The sequence below is a fragment of the Poromitra crassiceps genome, assembly GCF_964638095.1.
Source record: "Poromitra crassiceps genome assembly, chromosome: 3".
NCBI lineage: Eukaryota > Metazoa > Chordata > Actinopteri > Beryciformes > Melamphaidae > Poromitra > Poromitra crassiceps.
Window position 1 is genome coordinate 56,875,724 of NC_139625.1, and position 20,324 is coordinate 56,896,047.

Here is a 20,324-nt window from a genome sequence, read left to right on the forward strand (position 1 = left end):
TTGTATCTTTTTATAAGATGTGATATTTATAACAATAAAATGTGATTCAGGACAGGTCATTTGTCTCATGAGAATGCTCCAAATGCTCCTTAAGATGTGCAACGCTGCAATAACTGAGCATTATGTAATAATTTATCACAAAATGTGGCAAAATTGATTACATACCGGTATTGCATTCAGGCAATTTATTACATAATGGCGGTGTTATTACATATTGAAAGTGAAATTTTATTACATTTTGTAATTTTATTACATAATGTGCAGTTATTACATAATGCATTATTACAAGATGCTAGAAAATGTATTGATTTTTGCACCTATTATGGTACAAGTTGAGTATCCAATATCCAGCAACATAATACTGTAAATTACAGGGTTCCTACAAATTCCCCATTTCAAAATTCTATACTGTTCTGGACTCAAATTTCCAGACTTCTCTGTCAGACCATATTTGACATGAGTACACAAGTACACTTTGTGTTGAAAAGTGGTGGGGACATGTCCCCACTGTACAGAGCTTGCTGCTTGCGGTCAAAAGACTGTACCGCTTCCCCGTCTCACCATCAACACACGTCAAACATACTGTACCTGTCTGTCTTGGATGTAATTTCCTGCCCTACCGTAATACATATTAAAGGGCAGCAGGGGGAGACCCTCTTATGGTTCTCAAATTCATTAGACCCAAGTAAATAAACCAAATTAATTTGGCAATTAATCCACATCCATTAGAACAATGAATCATAATCATCAAACAATAATATAATTATATTATTAAAGAAAAAATCGAAACGGGCTCTAACAAGGTGCTCGCTGTTTCTCGACTAGAAACTCTTGCTCTTAATATTATGGCCTATCGCTACTGCTATCGGTGTCTGCCTATTCTGTAAAACTATAGGGTAAAACCCATAACTGAATACAAGAATTCAGTCTGGCTCTGGGGGCTAGGGAAAGGCATTCTGCGAAATCACAAACTGAAGTAAACGTATATCAGACAGGCTGAGGGAAAGTGGGTACAGCAAAAACACAATACATCTCCTGGAACGCATTGAACATCAGAGTGGATCTTTCCTTTAAGATGACTGTTTATTTTATACATGTAGGGCAAAGGTGCATAGTGGATACTGGCAAAGTCATGGGTACAAAACCTCATGGATGACATCTGTTCCTCGTCATTACTGGGGCATGTTGCCAGTCATTCACTCAAACTGCTTTGAGATGCTGCGTTAGATTTGTCCACTAGATGTCTCTCATAAGACGTTTGTTAAAGCTGACTGAGAATACAACTTCAAACTTGTTTCAAACGCATAGAAAAGTACATAAAAACTCTTATGCCAGTATTTATAATAACCAAACAAAAACCGCCTTGGGTCTCCTGTACAAGCTTTTATTTCTATCCTTTATCAAAAGCCATTTGAAGATCATAATGTGACATAATGTGAACTCAAGATCAGATTTCCCTTTCCTGTGTAAATGCAACCAAGCAAACATCCGAACATCAGAAGAAGCACAGGAGTACTTAAGTGTTCCATCGTACTTATGTATTTCTCCATTAAGCTCCATCTTAAAGCGCTCACATCTGATCTCACATCTGATCTCTCGCTCTGCAAACAATGAAAATGCTTTTTTTCTTCTGAAATCAAAAGATACAAATAGAAGTCATTTTCCATCTCAAAATGTCCAACCTTTAAAAAACAAACAAAACCCAAAACTACAGAAGCTTCTCTGTGGATTCTAATGAGGGAAACAATGACAGCAGTCTGGAGTTGCTTATTGGAGTACACACAATAAGCAATAACCGTACAAATATAAAGGACAGCACCTGACAAATTGGCCAAAATGACTTGACAATGTTTATATTACTCCTTATCTATCTGCTGTGTTAAACATTTGACTCTGTTGTATGACATCATCTGATGACTAGGCTGTGTGGTCAGTGGCGTTTGCTCTGATTTGTCGCAAATTCCCCAATATAAACACAATCTGATCTCATGCAACAAAAGGAGGGGAAAAAACACAAGACACTTTTTCTGTCCCAACCAAAAAGAGAACGCCTTTTCCCGTCAAGATCAAATGACAACTCCCCTGCGGTGCGGTCCCTTCTCCTCTCTTCTTTCTTCCCTGCTCTCATCTGCCGACCTTGCCCAGCCTGTGGTCCGTCTTGGGGTCGGCGATGATGGCCTGAACGGCAACGATGGCCTCGTTGATCTTGGTCTGGAGCTCCCGCAGCTCCTCAATGTGCAGCAGGCGCAAGATCTGGGCCGCTTCGTTCAGAGTCGCGTCTGAGGAGAACAGAGAGGGAGGAAAGATGGCAGTTCAGGAACAGCATCAAACTGACAACTATGCATTTGACAGATTTTACAGTGTGTTCTTCAACTGGCCTCTTTAAAGCCCATCCTGTAGTTTTTATATCACAGCCATTAAAAGGGCCACTTGACTGATTTTCAACCAGCTTTGTATCATGACAGAATCAGTACAGTAGTATACGCAAACAAACCGTATTTATACTATATTTATTTATAGAACTTCCCTCCATGTTACCTGCACCCAGAACTCCCCGTTCGCGTGCCGGTTGCTTGCATTACCAATACGTCATTTGGGAGAGTGGTGTCTTCAAGGACGGTAAAATGTGGTAATGTAGAGGATTGTATAGTAGCCTAGTATTCACCATAACCTGCTCTACGGATTTGGTGGTATGCACTTGAATGCGACAAGCTACCGTGTAAACAAGTAGATGACGGCACTAGTGTGGAACGCATTTAACGTCAGTGTAAACAACGGCTAGGATAGTGAGCTAGGCTAGGAGCCAAGCATCAGACCTAAGTTATGTTACAGCTGCAGCATGACTTCCGCTGCTGAGCTTCTCTGTGACAAACAACTAGCTTTAGAATATCATGTCGGAGCAGAGATGTTGCACCATTATTACAACTTATACAGCCGAGGAGTCAAGTGCCCACCGAGCGAGGTTCAGCTAAACTAAGCTGCTACCACGGAAACTCCAGAGGCAGCTTGAGAGGGACGCGCCTCAGCTGGGGAGGCTCCTGAGACTGCCGGTGCCCGGTGGTGTTCACCAGGGAGACAGATAGAAAACTTCACAGTGGTTTGGTGAACCTGACTTTGACTGCTGACTATGTTTTCACCTGAAACCTGGGGCTAACTATGTTACATCCAGCAGCTGTTCAGCACTCGGTAAGTTTATCCACATAACGCCTTTGAAAATGGGTGAGATTTATCCTCTGTAGTGATCCTCATGCTCCATTCCATTGGCATTGGGAGCTGGGGATTTCACGGTTCAAAGGTCAGAAACGCCCCATGTGACGCCACTTGCCATCAGATTTTCTCTGCCAAACTCAGGGGAGCCTCACCAGCCCCGATCTCAAAAGTCCAAGATGGCAGCTCTGCCCTTCAACAGTAGTTACAATCTTAGTAAATACTGTTTATTAGCACTTCTGTCTTATTTGTGTCTCATTAAATCAGTCATACACACAGTACTGTCTAACTTCTATCTGTGTGGACATGTTTATTTATCAACTGTTAGAGCCAACCCTGTTAGAGCCAACCCTGTTAGAGCCAACCCTGGCTGCTTTCCCCGACTGTTGAAATGGAACGCAGACAACTCGGGTGTGACGTCACTCAACTGCGATATTCCTCGTTCCCACAATGCAAATGGAAAGGAGCATCAGTCTGAACTCATCCATTTTGTTGGCGAGTGATCTCATTGTACATTTGCAAGAAAAACACTGGGGAGAGTTTTGTATGGAGCCGCTTCGCCGGGTAGCAAAACAGCTGCTTTGTCTCTGCTAACCTTTTTTTGGGGGGCCATGAACATATGCATGCTCTATTACTGTTGGATATGGAGTAGGAGGGCGGAGTTACGCTGGAAGCCAGGAGCGAATGAGCAGTGACTTGGCCACCACTGCTGACCCGTCGAAAGCAGAGTGTTATGGTTAAGGGTTGAAACACTCCATGATTGTTGGTAACCATCTGATGACCTGACCTCCTGGCCAAGGCTGCAGTCATTATGTAACGACTGAAGGAGAAGCATCCTTGGATGTATACGAACAGAGTCTGGCCAGCTCCAATTTAAAAAAGAATCACATTTCTACTACATAGGTGACCTATTTTTAAGAAACATCATATACACAAAATGATTCTTTAAAATGTATATAATCAAAAAGCTGCACTCACCTCCAGTGTCGAAACCTAACATGTGCTTGTCCAAGGCTACTGGAAGACCCTGCAGGAGAGAGGAAGCTATATATGTGACTGAGACACCATTATCATCCTGGGTGAAGCAGGTGAAGAACATACGTTGGCTTCGACATGTTTCGGATTGCCCGTGTGCTAGCAGTATATCTACAATGTGTGTCAACGTCACTGTAAACACCACCTATCGCCATGGAAACCAGCAGACAGTGCGTCACTGTAAACACCACCTGTCGCCATGGGAAACCGGCAGACAGCACCACATTCTGACAATGCTGACACACAACATTGCAATTTGAGTCTTCATGTGTGTGTTCAATTTACCTCTTTAGTCTGGCTGGCTTTAGCGATGGCCTCTGGAGAAAGTCTCTCCTGGATCAGAATGCGAATGGCCTGGGAAAACGTTTTTTAAAGGATTAAAGCTACATGGGTACATGATACATGGGTATTCACCTTATTCCTGGACTTACGTTTCCCATGATTCTCAGCGGTTGCCGGTTGTCGACCTCCTGTTTACATTTTTTTCACTAGCAAGGAGGTGCGCACCGCTGTCAAAGAGTGGGAACGTTTGGCTTATTTTATCCGAAATGGCTAAAAATAGTAACGTTGTGTGGTTGCATAGCGGCGATATTTTACAAAAACGAGGTCAATGTCAATTCACTCGTACTGTATGGGCTTATTTTAGCCGAAATGGCTAAAAATAGTATGTGGTTGCATAGCGGCCACTTTTGTTTTGAAGGCTAAACGTCCAAACTGGAACTCTTATTATTTGGTCATTGAACGGAGCTTTAGCGGTCTCTCTCTTTCAAGATTCAAGATATTGTTACTCCGTTGTACAATTATGCACATGTGAAATTATTGTGCTGGGGGCTCCATTACAAGACATAGGTAGGTACAAAGTCACAACAATTATTATGATTATTTTCAGTAATGAACGGTCCTGGGCATAAACAGGCAACCGGCAGCTGGAAACAGGGAGGGAGGGTGTCATGGAAGCGCCCACAGTCTCACCAGGAAACTCGTGAATATCAGTAAAATACAGCACACTAAAATACATAATTAAGAAAACAAAAAATCAAGCAGCGAAGGATCAACAGAAGAAATTACAGTTAAAAAATAAATAAGACAACGCTCGGCTTGAGGTTTAGTCCCCTAGCTCAACACTCACTCACACACACGTCACACACACACTCACTCAGACACAACACTCACACACACACCTTAAGCATAATTAGGTAGTCATCGTGTCGCTGTATATTGAGGATGTTGGATAGAGCCATCACTCCTGCCTTGAAGTCTGGTGAATTACCTGGAAAACACACACACACACACACACACACACACACACACACACACACACACACACACACAAAGAGAGCTCATATTTGAAACAGATACAGCTGAGAAAGTAAAGGGAGATACAGAGAACATTTAGAAGATGCTAACTCGGTGTATATGCAGGAACCCTGAAATTACATTCAATAGCTTTTAAGACCTTTTCAATGTATTTTAAGACCTCAACGCCACTTTCGTCACATCAGCGATTGGGTGGGAAATCACAAGTTTCATCACGATACGATATTATATAAATTCTTTGGACAATGATACGATATTTGCTGATATCAGTCCGCCACGATACGATATCAATTCAAATTAGGGGTCAGCGATCGATACGAGACGATATCATATGCTCATTTAACACCATCAGCACAATATCTACAAAGTTTTATACATCTCAAAGACTTTTTAAGACTTTTTAACACATTGAGTGCCAGCCGTTTTTTCAATCCTGTAGGTAAGTTGTGCCAGGTTTTTTTTTGAGGATTCTGGCTCATTTTACAAGAGCCGAGGATTCTTTTCTGTTAAGAATTCGTGAACACCAATCATCTAAAAAGAACTAATAGAATGTGTGCTTTCTCTGTCTAAAAGAGTTAGTTTGCAGAGTTAGTAGTTATGTAGATATTAGCCGTTGAGTACAGCATGGTTTTAGCGTCTGAGACAGGAAGCTGAGATAATCGCAGTTTTGTGAAATTCAATCAAACAGGCAGAACAGTCACCTGCCTGTGATTATGGGTGCCCTTGGGCAAGTCTGTATACTGTATTGTGTGTGTGTGTGTGTGTGTGTGTGTGTGTGTGTGTGTGTGTGTTCGCGCGTTGCTCCGCGGCTCTGAGAGGAAGAGATCTCTGTCCGTTCTTTGCCCCCACAGCGTGTCTGTCTCCCACTCTGTGTGCTCTCTCTCTCTCCTCTCTCTCTCTCTCTCTCTCTCTCCCTCTCTCGGGACTAGAGAGAGAGAGAGAGAGAGAGAGAGAGTGTGTGTGTGTCTCCAAACTCCTCCCTCCGTCTGTGCTGCGGAGGCTCCGCGGCCGCTTTCGGGCAGTCTGGACTGTGGACTGGCTCGTTCGTGTCGGCTGAGAGCTTTAAAGAAGCTTTTGCGATTCTGGTCTTATTTATGCGCAAAGGTACTTGAGTGTGTGTGTGTGTGTGTGTGTGTGTGTGTGTGTGTGTGTGAAATCGAAAGAGTTTTCGCCCAGCTATTTCCTGGAAAATTAGACTGGCTTTCTGCAGCGGACCCGTGGCTGTGGCTCTGGCTGTGGCTGGCTGTGGCTTTCTCTCTGTCTTGGGAGAGAACTGTCGCCACTTAGTGGTCGGTAAAATAGATTATACACATTCTCTTCCTCCAATATTGATATAGAAGACGTAAAAGGGGTTGATTGATGTCCCACCGTCAAAAAAAAAAAATGTTTATGTAAGACGAGATATCTCGTCTTTGGCACTCAACGGTCGGATTATGTAAGACGAGATATCTCGTCCATGGCACTCAAGGTGTTAAGGGCCTTAATTTTCCCTAAATTGATTATCAACTTTGAATACTTTTCAAGACCCCGTGGATACCCTGTAACACTTGCATCACTGACTGTCTGGGCGTCCGGGTAGATTCTCTGCCTTCCCTGCCTGACCAGATTGCACACAATGCAAACTGCAGTGTAGCTCTCAATCTCCTCAACAATGCTCTCATTAGTTTACAGTAATTATTAATATCTTAAAATTAACGTGCTAATAGATTAATGTTCAAGTGCTACACGTTGCCGTTTGGACTGCACAGACAATATGCAGGGACAGGGTCACAGGTTCGCGCCCCGGTGTGGCTGTGTCTGCGGGTGGGAAGCCAGAATGAGGGTATGTGTCCTGGTCTCTGCACTAGCTAGCGCCTCCTCTGGTCGGTCGGGGCGCCTGTTCGGGGCCTCCCACGTGATATGTCCTGCCGGTGAAGCTCCCCGCTGTCATGTGAAAAGAAGCGGCTGGCAACTGTGCATGTGTCGGATGAAGCATGGTGCTAGTCTTGGCTCTCCCCAGATCGGCAGAGGGGGTGGAGCAGCGACTGGGGCAGTAGGGGGGGGAAATTGGCCAAGTACAATTGAGGAGAAAATGGGGGGAAATCAGAAAAAATAATAATAAAAGCATCATTGACTGTCAGTGTTTAGCATCATTGATTGTATTATACAATATGTAGAGGGATAGTACTGGCCAGAACTATTGGGGCTTTTTGACTGCATAGTATCGACTGTACTCGCTTTTGGTACCTGTTGGTTTTTTACTGCAAATATGACATCATAATGACAGATGAAATAACGATGGGACGAAAGAGGGTGGAAGGAGAAGGACAGAGGAGCAGTATGACTACTTACTGTCCAGGTTGAGGAGAGGGTCAAGTGGTTTGTCACTGTTGTTGGAGGCCGACAGCGGCTGACAGTTCTTATACTTGTCCACTGAAGAGAAACACAAAACACAGTTGAAATAAATCAACATACCGTAAATTCCGGACTATAAGCCGCACCGGTGTATAAGCCGCACCTGCAAAGTTGACTATTTTTTACATATATAAGCCGCACCGGACTATAAGCCGCGGGTGTTTTAATGGTATTTTTTTTTTTTTTTTTTTTTTAATGTTTAATTACCATATGTAAGGGTTCATGCACAGAGGGGATTGTCGGGAAAGAGATGGCTGTTTGAGGAAGCTCCCATTTATTAACATTTCAACAAAACAACATAACACAACACCACCTGTGTTGTTTTTTACAGTGCACACAGTGTCATACAGTGTCATACAGTGTGGTGAAAAGAGGGCAAGAGAGGAAATTAAAACAGAAGTGGATTTATAGTTAGAAAGAGTGCTAAAAAAGAGAGTTTTTTTTGGGGGGGGAAAAAATCCATAGATAAGCCGCACCGTTATATAAGCCGCAGGGGCCAAAAAGGGCCAAAAAACGGGAAAAAAGGTGCGGCTTATAGTCCGGAATTTACGGTACATATATATACGGTATATATATGAGGCTTCTAACAGAATGCTTCAAAAAGCTCAGAACAAACTAATGAGGATCATCCATAACCTCGGTAGTGGTACAAGAGTGCACATTAGCCCAAACCATTTGAAAGAGTTGAATTGGCTCCCTGTTGAAGGGAGAGTTCAACAGTTAAAACAGATCATGGTCTAATTAGGTCTATAAGATTTTACATAACCTTTGTCCAAATTATTTTACTAAGTATTTTCATTGAGAACAAAATCTGCTAATTCTCTGAATAGTTTTAAAAACCTTCTAAAAACATATAGCTACAGTAATATAGTGCAAAACCTTTCTTGGACTGGTTTTTTAACTTGTGTTGGTTCGTATCTTTTTTATTCTTGATTGTTCTATACTGATGGTTTCTCATGTGTATTATTGTATTGTTGTGTATTGTAGCATCATTCCCTTTTCTGTTTGCCTCCCAGGCGAGACCTCAGGACCACAATGGAAATAAGTTGAATGACTTTATCGTGATATCCTGATGAATTATTTTATACTGCTTGTTGGTGTATTGTATTTTTTTATTTGTCAAATAAATTCAATCAATCAATCAATCAATTAAGGCTGGGGACGGGCTGACTTTAGCCTGATATTGCTGTTAGACATACTTCAGACTACACAAAATACATAAGAAAATGTCTGTCTAAAAGCATTTACTAGTTTCTGACTCTGGGAAAGTGGGATAAAACAGTAAAATGTATGTAGTAATATTAACACGTTCACTGCCAACAACGTGTATACACGTTTTCAGAATCCAGCTGTTGACTGCCAACAACGTGTAAACACGTCGTTGGCATCGATTTTTTTTTTTTGACGGTGGGTTGTGCATCTAACCCTTTTACATATCTTATATAAGTATTGGACGTGTACAACGTGTACAACCCATTCCACCGACCCACTAAGTGGCGACAAGGAAGTAGGAAGGCAAGCAAAAAGCAGTGTGATCCATTTCCATTCTCATGAAAATGGATTGGCGGAGGCGCTTTCATTTTCGCGCTGATTGCTGGCGGTGCGGGATTGCAAACTTGCCTGGTGGATTGCGGATGGAGCACACTTTGAGGCACGCAGCGTAAATATGACCAGAGTCGCAGGGGCTTCATCGGAGCTCTCGGCCAGGGCTCCGGGAGGCGGGCGAGTCCAGCCGGGCTTCCTCGGGGAGCGGCCACGCAGACAGGCACAGCCAGGCACAGCCGCACAGCGGCAGCGGGGCAGTGAGACCGGTGACAAGCTTGTGGTGCAGCAGGCGATTTTGCCTTGCAAAATAGCACCAAATTGGAAACAGCCATAAAAGGCTTTTAGAATGGGATTTTCAACCCATTCTTTTTTGTTTCTTTTTCGCTCTAATTTAGAGTAATTTAATTTCTATTCAGAAATTTATTTGAGAGGTCGAGAGTATGAGAAAGTGCATTTGCACAGGTAGGAAAGTGCTTGTGACACGGCGCTGCAGCCAAGAAGAACGCCCACGGAGGGAGGAGTTGAGCAGAGGGGAGTTTCCTGCTGTTATGGAGGAAATTACTGTTCAAAACTATTGTTTAGGTCTTACTGATGCCAAAAATGAATGGTTAAAGTGACTGTTCTATCGAATTTCACAAAAAGCCGTTTATCTCTGAATCTTTTTTCTGACGCTGAAACCATGCTGTATTCAATTGCTAATGCTTACATAACTACTAACTCTACAAACTAACTCTTTTAGACAGAGAAAGTACACATTCTATTAGTACTTTTGAGATATTGTATGTTCACAAACTCCAAGCAGAAAAGAATCCTCGGCTCTTGTAAAATGAGCCAGAATCCTCAAAAAACGGCTTGGCAGAAGCTACCTACAGCAAAAAAAAACGGCTGACAGTCAATGTGTTAACTAATGTAGTAGTAATTTTTTTCACTTCCATTCACTGAGCTTCCCCTGAAACTGCTTGGAGCACCCCTGGGGAGGCCCGCCTCCCACTTTGAAAACCCCTGCATTAGTTGAATAAGTTGAATGTGAAAAGGTGACTGAGTTAGTGACACCGAGAAACTTTACTTTTACAATGCCTCCATCTGCAGGCCAGCCTCAGTACTAAAACTATGCTGTCAAGGGAGTATCAGAATGGTACACAGAAAAATGTATTAATTATTAAGGCAGAAGGTGATAAGGACAGAAAAGGAATGGACCCCCCCCCTGTTGGAACAAATATAAATATATATATAAATATCCCCATTGAAAAGTAACATTGCATCGTTCTTGCGGACACCCTGACAAACGGAAGCAGGGGTCAGGTCGGGGGTATATATACTTGGGGTTTATACAGTCTATGGGTAAACATAAACAAACAACTATATCAACACGCACGTGGTCTGAGCTTTAGTTTTTAATCAGAATATTTACAAATACACTGATTCATAAGAGGTCTAAGTCATGTTATAGCAGTCAGGCGCACTTATCGTGCATTCCTTTATAACTGGGGACTGGTAATCTTATGACTTCAAAGGTCATGAGCTGGGCAGTGACGTCATCAGAGCTGGTATTTCATATTCCAAACTCGTAGGAGCCTCAGCAGCCCCAACCTCAAAAATCCAAGATGGCTGCGCCACGCAACAACAGTAGTAGTAATCGTAGTAATATTGTTTAGCACTTCTGTTTTGTTTGTGTCTCATTAAATCAGCTGTACACACAGCACTGCCTAACTTCTATCTGTGTGGACATGAGGCTGCAGTGTTTGTATGCGCAAAATGCCGCGAAATGCCATGTTGTCAATTGTTATTGCTAACAATGGCTAGCCTGGCTAGCGACTGGATCTGACCAATGAACAGTGAACTTCCCAGCTCAAGTTTTCTGCAAATGGAACGCTAACAAAACGGATGTGATGTCATTTAGCCTCCACATCCCAGTTATTTTGCGATAAAGGAACGCACGACTAGTGACAAGCACTTTTAATGAGTTTGCCGAATCACATAGGAGAGCAACCCCCGGTCCATAAGCATCGCAGCAACAACACTGTCAACAGGGGGGGAGGGGATCATTAAATGGAACTGCCTCCTGTGGTGTCAGCCCCAGCAGGATGTCCAGAAACAAGTAATGTCACAAGAGGATAACGCCCATTTAGAATGCCACCTTATTCTCCATATTTCTGCCCTGGGGGCCTGTTTAAAAAACTTTTTTTGGGGTATTTTCGTATGAATTATGAGCCCAAAATGTAAATACAGAAAAAAATTCAACCTGCACCATGCTCTTTAAAATGGAGAGAGGGCTCTCTTGAAAATGGGCTACATCCACTGTGGTTGCAATCTTTTTGCTTTTCAGTACTTTGCCCAAATAACCCCGCAAAATACCCTTTTCATGGGGGCCATTTTGTGTCTAAAAGGCAGGATAAACACAGGTGCAACCAACTCACTAATTAGGGACCCAGCACTGGAACACCTAAATGGACTGGAAGTTGGAAATCCCAATTAATGTTTTGGTACACCTGTGTTTATCCTGCCTTGTAGAAACAAAATGGCCCCCATGAAAAGGGTCTATCATATCAACAGGCAGACATGCGTGGCCCTCTCTTACCGTTGTCTCCGTATTCATACCGTACAGCCAGTCCCAGTAACCAGTCAACAGCTTCTTGTCTCTCCTGAGCGCTGAATGGACAGTTTACATCCTGTAGGTACTACAGTGTGCACACAGGAACAACTTGTGAAACGGCGCAGACATTTCCACGACAATGACATAAAAATTCTCTTTACTATGTGGGAACTGAGGGTTTGGCGATCCACCCTGATTTTTCAGCTGAACTCTGACATCACTAGCAAGGAAATACCTGTAGGCAATCACAATCATTTCAAAATAAAATGAACATCACATAACTTTTAAAATGCCATGGCGGGGCACAACTACTTAGTGGGTTTTCTTTTGTGGTTGATGTTGCAATGTTTTATCAACGTAAATAATACACATAGGGGCGGCTGTAGCTCAGGAGGTAGAGCGGGTCGTCACTAATCGCTTTGGATGAAAGAGGTCAGTGGTTCGATTCCCGGCTCCTCCAGTCTGCATGTCGAAGTGTCCTCGGGCAAGATACTGAACCCCAAATTGCTCCTGATGGTGTGCCAGCACCGTGCGTGGCAGCTTGCCACCAGCGGTGTATGAATGGGTGAATGTACCTATTGATTGTAAAGCGCTTTGGATAAAAGCGCTATATAAATGCAGGCCATTTACCATTTACCATTTACATGCAAAATTACTGAAGGCATCTGTGATGCAATGTGAAAAAGCCAAGTCTACAAAAAACTTAAAATGAAAACATCAAATGACTTTGCATTTGTCAACATTTCAAGCCGTTGCTTTAAACTATCAAAGGGTTCCCACACTTAAGGCTTTTGCACACCAAGTCCATATTTTTCGTCCGAAATTGTCTCACGTTTAAAATAAATACGACCTCATGTTGTGTCACTCATGTGATTACACCGGCGATCCTCAAAGTCCGGACTCCGGTCCGCATCCGGACCGAGACGCTGTCCTGTCCGGACCGAGCCCTATAACCTACAAATCATTGAGAATTGTCATTTTCACGGAGCGTTTCTATTTTAACCGGCACATGCTTTTCTAGTATTTACGGTAATACTGGTTTATCTGCCAGAAAGCTCACAGACCAAAGAATGCGCTGTAAATCATCGCATATAAGCGAATCGTTTCTCCCTGTCGTTTCCTAGTGCTGCTGTGAGAGTGACACACGGATGGAGGGGATGCGAGACATAGAAGTTATTTCACATGGCGTGGTCAAAAGAAACGACTCTTACATGTCCATTCATTGTTCTTACGGGCAGTTCAAAACCAGTATGTCTCGGTTGAAGTGCGATGCGATCCTGACCTGTCTATGGAAGCCCCACACATGAGCAAACACACGTACACACACACACACCAGCGCACACTCACACATTCACTTGTCCAACGGCATGAGAAGTTTGCATTGGGAACGCTCGACAGGCAGACAGACACAGACAGACAGAGGGGGCAGACAGATAGATAGATATATGGATGGATAGATAGATACAGTAGACAGATAGATAGATAGATACAGTCAGGCCCGCCGCACCCCATTACGCAGAGTACGCAGACTGCGTAGGGCATCATGTGACTGAGGGCACCAAAAAAAAAAAAAAAAAAAAAAATTTGGTGCCCTCAGTCAGGCCACTCACTGAACAGCAGGCCAGGCGCTGCCTACTGGTTTACTAGTGGTTTTATTACTTTATTCAGGGTTAAAGTGGGTGCATCTCATTGTAAAATTGGAGTCGGCCCAAATTGGGCTTCAAACGGCCCAAATCTGGCTTCAACCGGCTCAAATCTGGCTTCAACTGGCCCAAATCTGGCTTCAAACGGCCCAAATCGGGCTTCAAACGGCCCAAATCTGGCTTCAAATGGCCCAAATTGGGCTTCAAACAGCCCAAAAAATTCCCCGCCGCCCTTCGGACGCCGGCACACACGTCAGCCCGTATTGGCCTGGCCTGCTTGGTATCTAATGCCTGGCCTGAATTATGATCCCAGTCCGCCCCTGCTTGCATGTACAGTTTAACAATCGCTTGTTTGCTGACATGTACAGTAATTCTAACAATTGTTTGTTTACCACATGTAATGTAATGTGAGATACACTAGTATCGTTCATAATTAATGATTTTGCAGTCTTTCGTTTGACAGTTATTGAAAGTTTTGCGGGGGGGGGGGGGGCACCACAAAACAATTACGCTTAGGGCACCCAAATGGCCAGCAGCGGCCCTGGATACAGTAGACAGATAGATAGATAGATAGATACAGTAGATAGATAGATAGATAGATAGATAGATAGATAGATAGATAGATAGATAGATAGATAGATAGATAGATAGATATAGTAGATAGATAGATAGATAGATAGATAGATAGATAGATAGATAGATAGATAGATAGATAGATAGATAGCTCACTTCTCTAAAGAGAAAAGGTGGAGCCGGAGGTTTGTTGGCTTGATTTAACAGTCAGTTGTATACAGACATTGTACCATTAGGCTACTTCAGTCATTGAGTTCAATGGCACTGAATAACGCAAGCTACGTTACAATGTTCCGGACCTTTACTTAAGGAAATTTTCTCGAACTGGACCTCTTTGAATTTTAATTGAGTGCCCCTGGTTTACACACTAACTCCGAAACTTTTGTCCGTCATTAAAGTTTCCGGAACAAGTTCGATTTTCTGCGTTTTCGCACAAGTCAATAGCCTTTTGCAAGCTGTTTGACGTCTGTGTTTTTATATGATGGAAAGTGTGTGCAAAGGCCTTTATACTGCATTCAAGACAACTCGGGACACGGAACTTTCAATTCGGATTTTCCGACCTCCCGAATAGTTTTGTTAATGCTGTTTTTAACTCAGTTACAAAAACATACACAGCTTGCTAATTTCATTGGTAAAATAGCTGTTAAATTCAACATATTGCTATAATCTGAGCAAAATATAAAACAATATAAACACATATTGTATAATTACAGCTCAAATTAGGTCAAATTTACCAAATACCCAAAAATCCTCGACAACCGTTGCATTCGTTTTTTACAGGTCGGAGCTTGTTTTTTCCTCTGTTCCGAGTTGTCTTGAACGCGGTATTATTCCCAGATGACAGGAATACAAACGGTACAGTACAAAACAATACAATATGCTTGATCAGATGCCTATATTGCAGAAGCACTGGTATCACCTTCTGATAGGCTGCAGGCCAGTCTGAGCTTGGGATGTTTCTGAGGTTGCCTCTCTCTTCTATCTTGTAGTGTCGAATCTTCTGGTCCTCCAGCCACACAATGCAGTTCCTGAACTCTGTCTCATCTGAACAGACACATTTGTAGATAAATAGACAGACAGAAATACAGATAGTCATCGCCTCTTTAGTAGAATGATAAATTAGATGGACGGCTACAGAATGAAAAAGTTACAATTAGTCCATGGGCCAAAGCCCAAAATTTCACTTATTGGTATCACTCAAGGTGGGAAAATCTAGTCACATTTTTTGAAAAGGTACATGTCCATAGATTATATTTTGGTATGATAACCTTTGCTAAGTGGTAGCTTTGTCACAGTTATCAGCACATGAAATTAACCATGTTAACTTAAATGTGTCTGCATACTGCTCGCTACCGCCCTCCACAGTGTAACGTTAACGTTATCTGGTGGAATAAAATTGTGGAAGAAGCTGAATTTGTATTGAAATAGTTAGTAAAAGATTGTGACTTACATTCTAACATGCATGGACGTTTGCCAGTATCATACTAGCGTTAACGAAACTGAATAGTGTGATACACACGTTTAGTTGAGTTTGGCGTGACGTCTCTCTGCACAGTGACAGCAGGAGACGCGCCGCGCATGCATGACGTTGCCCGGGGCTCGTTAGCTGCTTCTGCCTGGTGAGGGTTTCTTACCTTTGCAGTCAAATCCATTGGGGTTGTGATAATCTAGAGCTGTCAGTTTTCTTTGAAACATTTTAACGTGTGTTTTTCTGCGACAAACGCAGACTTATCTAGCTAACAGTTAGCTAACCAAGCTGTTTCGTGTTAGGTTTCGCCTGCCACAGACGGTCCAACTGTCTGTGGATCAAAACGCATGCGCAAAACCGGCCTTCTTTTGATTTGATTGGCGGAAGGTTGGCAACCAGCTTACCGCCACCTAGAGGACTGGAGTGTAGAACATTTATGGCTGTGTTGTGTGAGCGAATAAGAGCTAGCGAATATAAGAAGTTCCGGTGAGATTTCTCAAAAAATTTCAAAGTAAAAGAACGATTCTGCACAATTATAGAACAGACAGGGGCGAATGAAAAATGATTATTTTCCACATTAAACTAATAAACTAAGCATTTAAATGAAGCTATACAATACAAATGATGTTTCTGTATGACAATAACTGTTTCAATAACATTGAGAACTTTCTTCTCAGTATCTTAATAGATAAAAGCTGTTCACTGGAGTGCATAGCCTTTACAAATTGGACACTGGACAGGTTTGTGTTCAAAATGGGAGTTTGCCAAACATATGCACGCGCTCGGGGAGACCTCCTCTATGACATCCCACCCTCCGCTAAGGCCATTAGGAGTAAAAAAAAATATGGCGGCCCTTCAAACCCACCCAAACACACTACGGTGACATTTCTGGACAGCTACTGGACAGTGGACACCCCCGTGTCCAAGATGTCAGCACAAACCATATATGCACGTGCTCAGGGAACCCTCCTCTATGACATCCCATCCTCCGCTAAGGCCATTAGGAGTAAAAAAAAATGTCACCGTAGTGGGTTTGGGTGGGTTTGATGGGCCGCCATATTTTTTTTTACTCCTAATAGCCTTAGCGGAGGGTGGGATGTCATAGAGGAGGTTTCCCTGAGCCCGTGCATATATGGTTTGTGCCGACATCTTGGACACGGGGGTGTCCACTGTCCAGTAACTGTCCAGAAATGTCACCGTAGTGTGTTTGGGTGGGTTTGATGGGCCGCCATATTTTTTTTTACTCCTAATGGCCTTAGCGGAGGGTGGGATGTCATAGAGGAGGTTTCCCTGAGCCCGTGCATATATGGTTTGTGCCGACATCTTGGACACGGGGGTGTCCACTGTCCAGTAGCTGTCCAGAAATGTCACCGTAGTGTGTTTGGGTGGGTTTGATGGGCCGCCATATTTTTTTTTACTCCTAATGGCCTTAGCGGAGGGTGGGATGTCATAGAGGAGGTTTCCCTGAGCCCGTGCATATATGGTTTGTGCCGACATCTTGGACACGGGGGTGTCCACTGTCCAGTAGCTGTCCAGAAATGTCACCGTAGTGTGTTTGGGTGGGTTTGATGGGCTGCCATTTTTTTTTACTCCTAATGGTCTTAGCGGAGGGTGGGATGTCATAGAGGAGGTTTCCCTGAGCCTGTGCATATATGGTTTGTGCCGACATCTTGGACACGGGGGTGTCCACTGTCCAGTAGCTGTCCAGAAATGTCACCGTAGTGTGTTTGGGTGGGTTTGATGGGCCGCCATTTTTTTTTTTTACTCCTAATGGCCTTAGCGGAGGGTGGGATGTCATAGAGGAGGTTTCCCTGAGCGCGTGCATATATGGTTTGTGCCGACATCTTGGACACGGGGGTGTCCACTGTCCAGTAGCTGTCCAGAAATGTCACCATAGTGTGTTTGGGTGGGTTTGATGGGCCGCCATATTTTTTTTTACTCCTAATGGCCTTAGCGGAGGGTGGGATGTCATAGAGGAGATTTCCCTGAGCGCGTGCATATATAGTTTGTGCCGACATCTTGGACACGGGGGTGTCCACTGTCCAGTAGCTGTCCAGAAATGTCACTGTAGTGTGTTTGGGTGGGTTTGATGGGCTGCCATATTTGTTTTTACTCCTAATGGCCTTAGCGGAGAGTGGGATGTCATAGAGGAGGTCTCCCTGAGTGCGTGCATATGTTTGGCAAGCTCCTACTCTGAACACAAACCTGTCCAGTGTCCAATTTGTAAAGGCTAGCACTCCAGTGAACAGGTTTTAGCCATTTACATACTGAGAAGAGCGTTCTCAATGTTATTAAAACAGTTGGTGTTAAACAGAAACATAATTTGTATTGTATACCTTCGTGTAGATGCTTTGTTTATTGTTTTAATCTGCGAACTAACCATTTTTCTATGCCTTTTAAAAACATGAATTACGCCGCTTTTACTCTGAAGGTAACCGGAAGTCTTATATTCGCTAGCTCCGCAAGCCGGAAGTCTTACAGCTAACATTAATTTGGCAAAAAAATAACTTCCGGTTGTAACTATCAAAATAAATGTCGAACATTCTGGCTACGAAATCGATGTTTTGTTCAAATCTGTAAAAGGGTAGACAGAGGTGCCCTGAAATAACCTCACGCCATCTAAGCATAGCTATAAACAAAACACTGCATTTACAAAGATTTTACAATGTTGTACTGTTTAAAACATCATGCATGAGTTCACTTTTGCATGTAAGTCCATTAATATAGCCTACCTAATATATAATGCTTAAGTTATTAGTAATAGCACTATTCAAGTCACACACCGTGCAGCAGAGGTGGGAGGGGGCTGGGCACACACACTGTGCAGCAGAGGTGGGAGGGGGCTGTGGGGGTCACACACACCGTGCAGCAGAGGTGGGAGGGGGCTGAGGGGGCATAGTGGGCACACAGGCCTTTTCACTCCCTGCAGAGGCTTTTTGTTCATCCTCAATCCCTGGGACTTTCAGCAGGCATAAAGGAAGTGCTGACCTCAGCATTGCTTCATGGGCGAGGCCCTGAGGACGCTCAGACCAGATGCACAGGAACACGTGCACAGAGAAGCACACATGCACACACCACACACACATACACGCTAGATGGCGAATGCCGTGCACATACATAGAGCCACTATCACTTCATATCAATAAATACACTTGTGATCACATAGCAAGAGTGAAAGGGGGGGAGATGAAAGATATATAAGACAGATGATAGAAGGAAGAGGAGCTAAGAAAGTGTCAGAGTAAACCAGCACCTTCGTCATTAAGCATGCAATTATATAGCACGGTGTCCACAATATGCCAAAGTTTATTTAGAGTCATGTGACAGGCAGCCAATCAGGAGCCTCTTTGATACAATCATTATTTCTGCTTTGATTGGATGATGTCATGTTGTGTACAGTGGTCCGCATGGACAAAGTTAACACAACAGGTAAATACCAAGGCTGTGTATATAACCGAGGTTTAACACCTCGGTTATATAATGTTGCCATGTTATTCTTCCAAAAAGGTATTGGCCAATATGGCAGTGACCCCACGGGTGTAGTGGTAAATACAGAGGTGGGTAAGCTATCCAAGGTGAGTAGTTTACCCACCTTGTTTTCCCTCATTGATTTATATAGGTGATCTGAAAATAGGTGAGCAAACTATCTGCCTAATTTCAAAAGGTGCGTAAACTGTGTTTACTCGCGTTTACCCTCCACTACACCCCTGAGTGACCCCTATGCCAAAGATACCTTTTAGGGCTGACCCTATAAGCATAAGGAACCCAAGAATGAACAGAACCAAGATCAGTATCAATAGAAAAATCTTAAAGGTAAGCTACTTGTATAATTGTAACACCAATAAATCATTAAAACTATATTTTAGAGGTATAAGATTGGCAACCTCAACACTGTATTTTACATTGTGAATTGGTCAGATTTGGAGGGAAATCTGCTGGATTGCTTTATGGCACAAAATAGCTTTCAGAGTTTTTGGCAATGGCAGATTGTGAAAGGCAAGGTTGATGGAAAAATCAGTAAAGACAAAAAGAAAATATTTGGCCAGACATTTTGAGAAACACTATAGCAATAATACTAGTGTGAGATAAGCTACCAGTCATCTCTACCAGTCTCATTTGTTTATGGTAATTATACCAATACCACAATTAACTTGGCAATTATGTGAATGTTTAAAATGTGACATGGTGTGTCTTGAATTGACTTTATGACAAAAGTGTTCCTGACAATGAAGTATTCAATAAGACTAGTTCTGATACCAGTTGGAGCACATACTCACTGGCCATTTAGTCAGGCCTTGCTCACAGAGTTGGCATGCAGCCTCTCCTCTCTCTCACCAGAGGGTTTTCATAGTCCACCTCCTTGCTGATTCCACCTCCGCTCGGGTGTGCTCCATCAGTAGCTAACGAATGGAGCTCTCAATGGTGCTGAACCTGTGTTCACTCAATTTGGCCGCACATCTTTGCCCATTTTAGTCGGCCCTAATGACCTAATTCAAAAATCTGGCCGTGTGACCCTCTGCTCGGAACCCCTGCTGGTACCCGTGCCAAA

The 20,324-nt window shown here is 43.2% G+C and overlaps 1 protein-coding gene across 1 annotated transcript; it reads right to left on the reverse strand.

Annotated features, from left to right (window-relative positions):
• Window positions 1-1,060: 1,060 nt before the first annotated feature.
• On the reverse strand, window positions 1,061-16,116 carry rtraf (RNA transcription, translation and transport factor). Its single transcript, XM_083633447.1, has 8 exons — window positions 15,942-16,116; window positions 15,227-15,351; window positions 12,077-12,176; window positions 7,891-7,971; window positions 5,424-5,512; window positions 4,528-4,596; window positions 4,186-4,234; window positions 1,061-2,279 (listed from the first exon to the last, which is right to left on the reverse strand). The coding sequence occupies exons 1-8, from the start codon at window positions 16,000-16,002 to the stop codon at window positions 2,125-2,127; spliced, it is 729 nt and encodes a 242-aa protein (XP_083489573.1). The 5' UTR covers window positions 16,003-16,116; the 3' UTR covers window positions 1,061-2,124.
• Window positions 16,117-20,324: the final 4,208 nt, after the last annotated feature.

What these genes read in the sequence shown, in the direction of transcription:
- rtraf (XM_083633447.1), bottom strand. Translation starts at nt 16,002, where the DNA reads ATGTTTCAAAGAAAACTGACAGCTCTAGATTATCACAACCCCAATGGA. An exon ending in GTATGAATACGGAGACAACG is followed by an intron (nt 7,972 to 12,076) that starts GTAAGAGAGGGC and finishes GTTTCTCTTCAG; the next exon opens with TGGACAAGTATAAGAACTGT. An exon ending in CCCTCTCCTCAACCTGGACA is followed by an intron (nt 5,513 to 7,890) that starts GTAAGTAGTCAT and finishes TGTGTTTTCCAG; the next exon opens with GTAATTCACCAGACTTCAAG.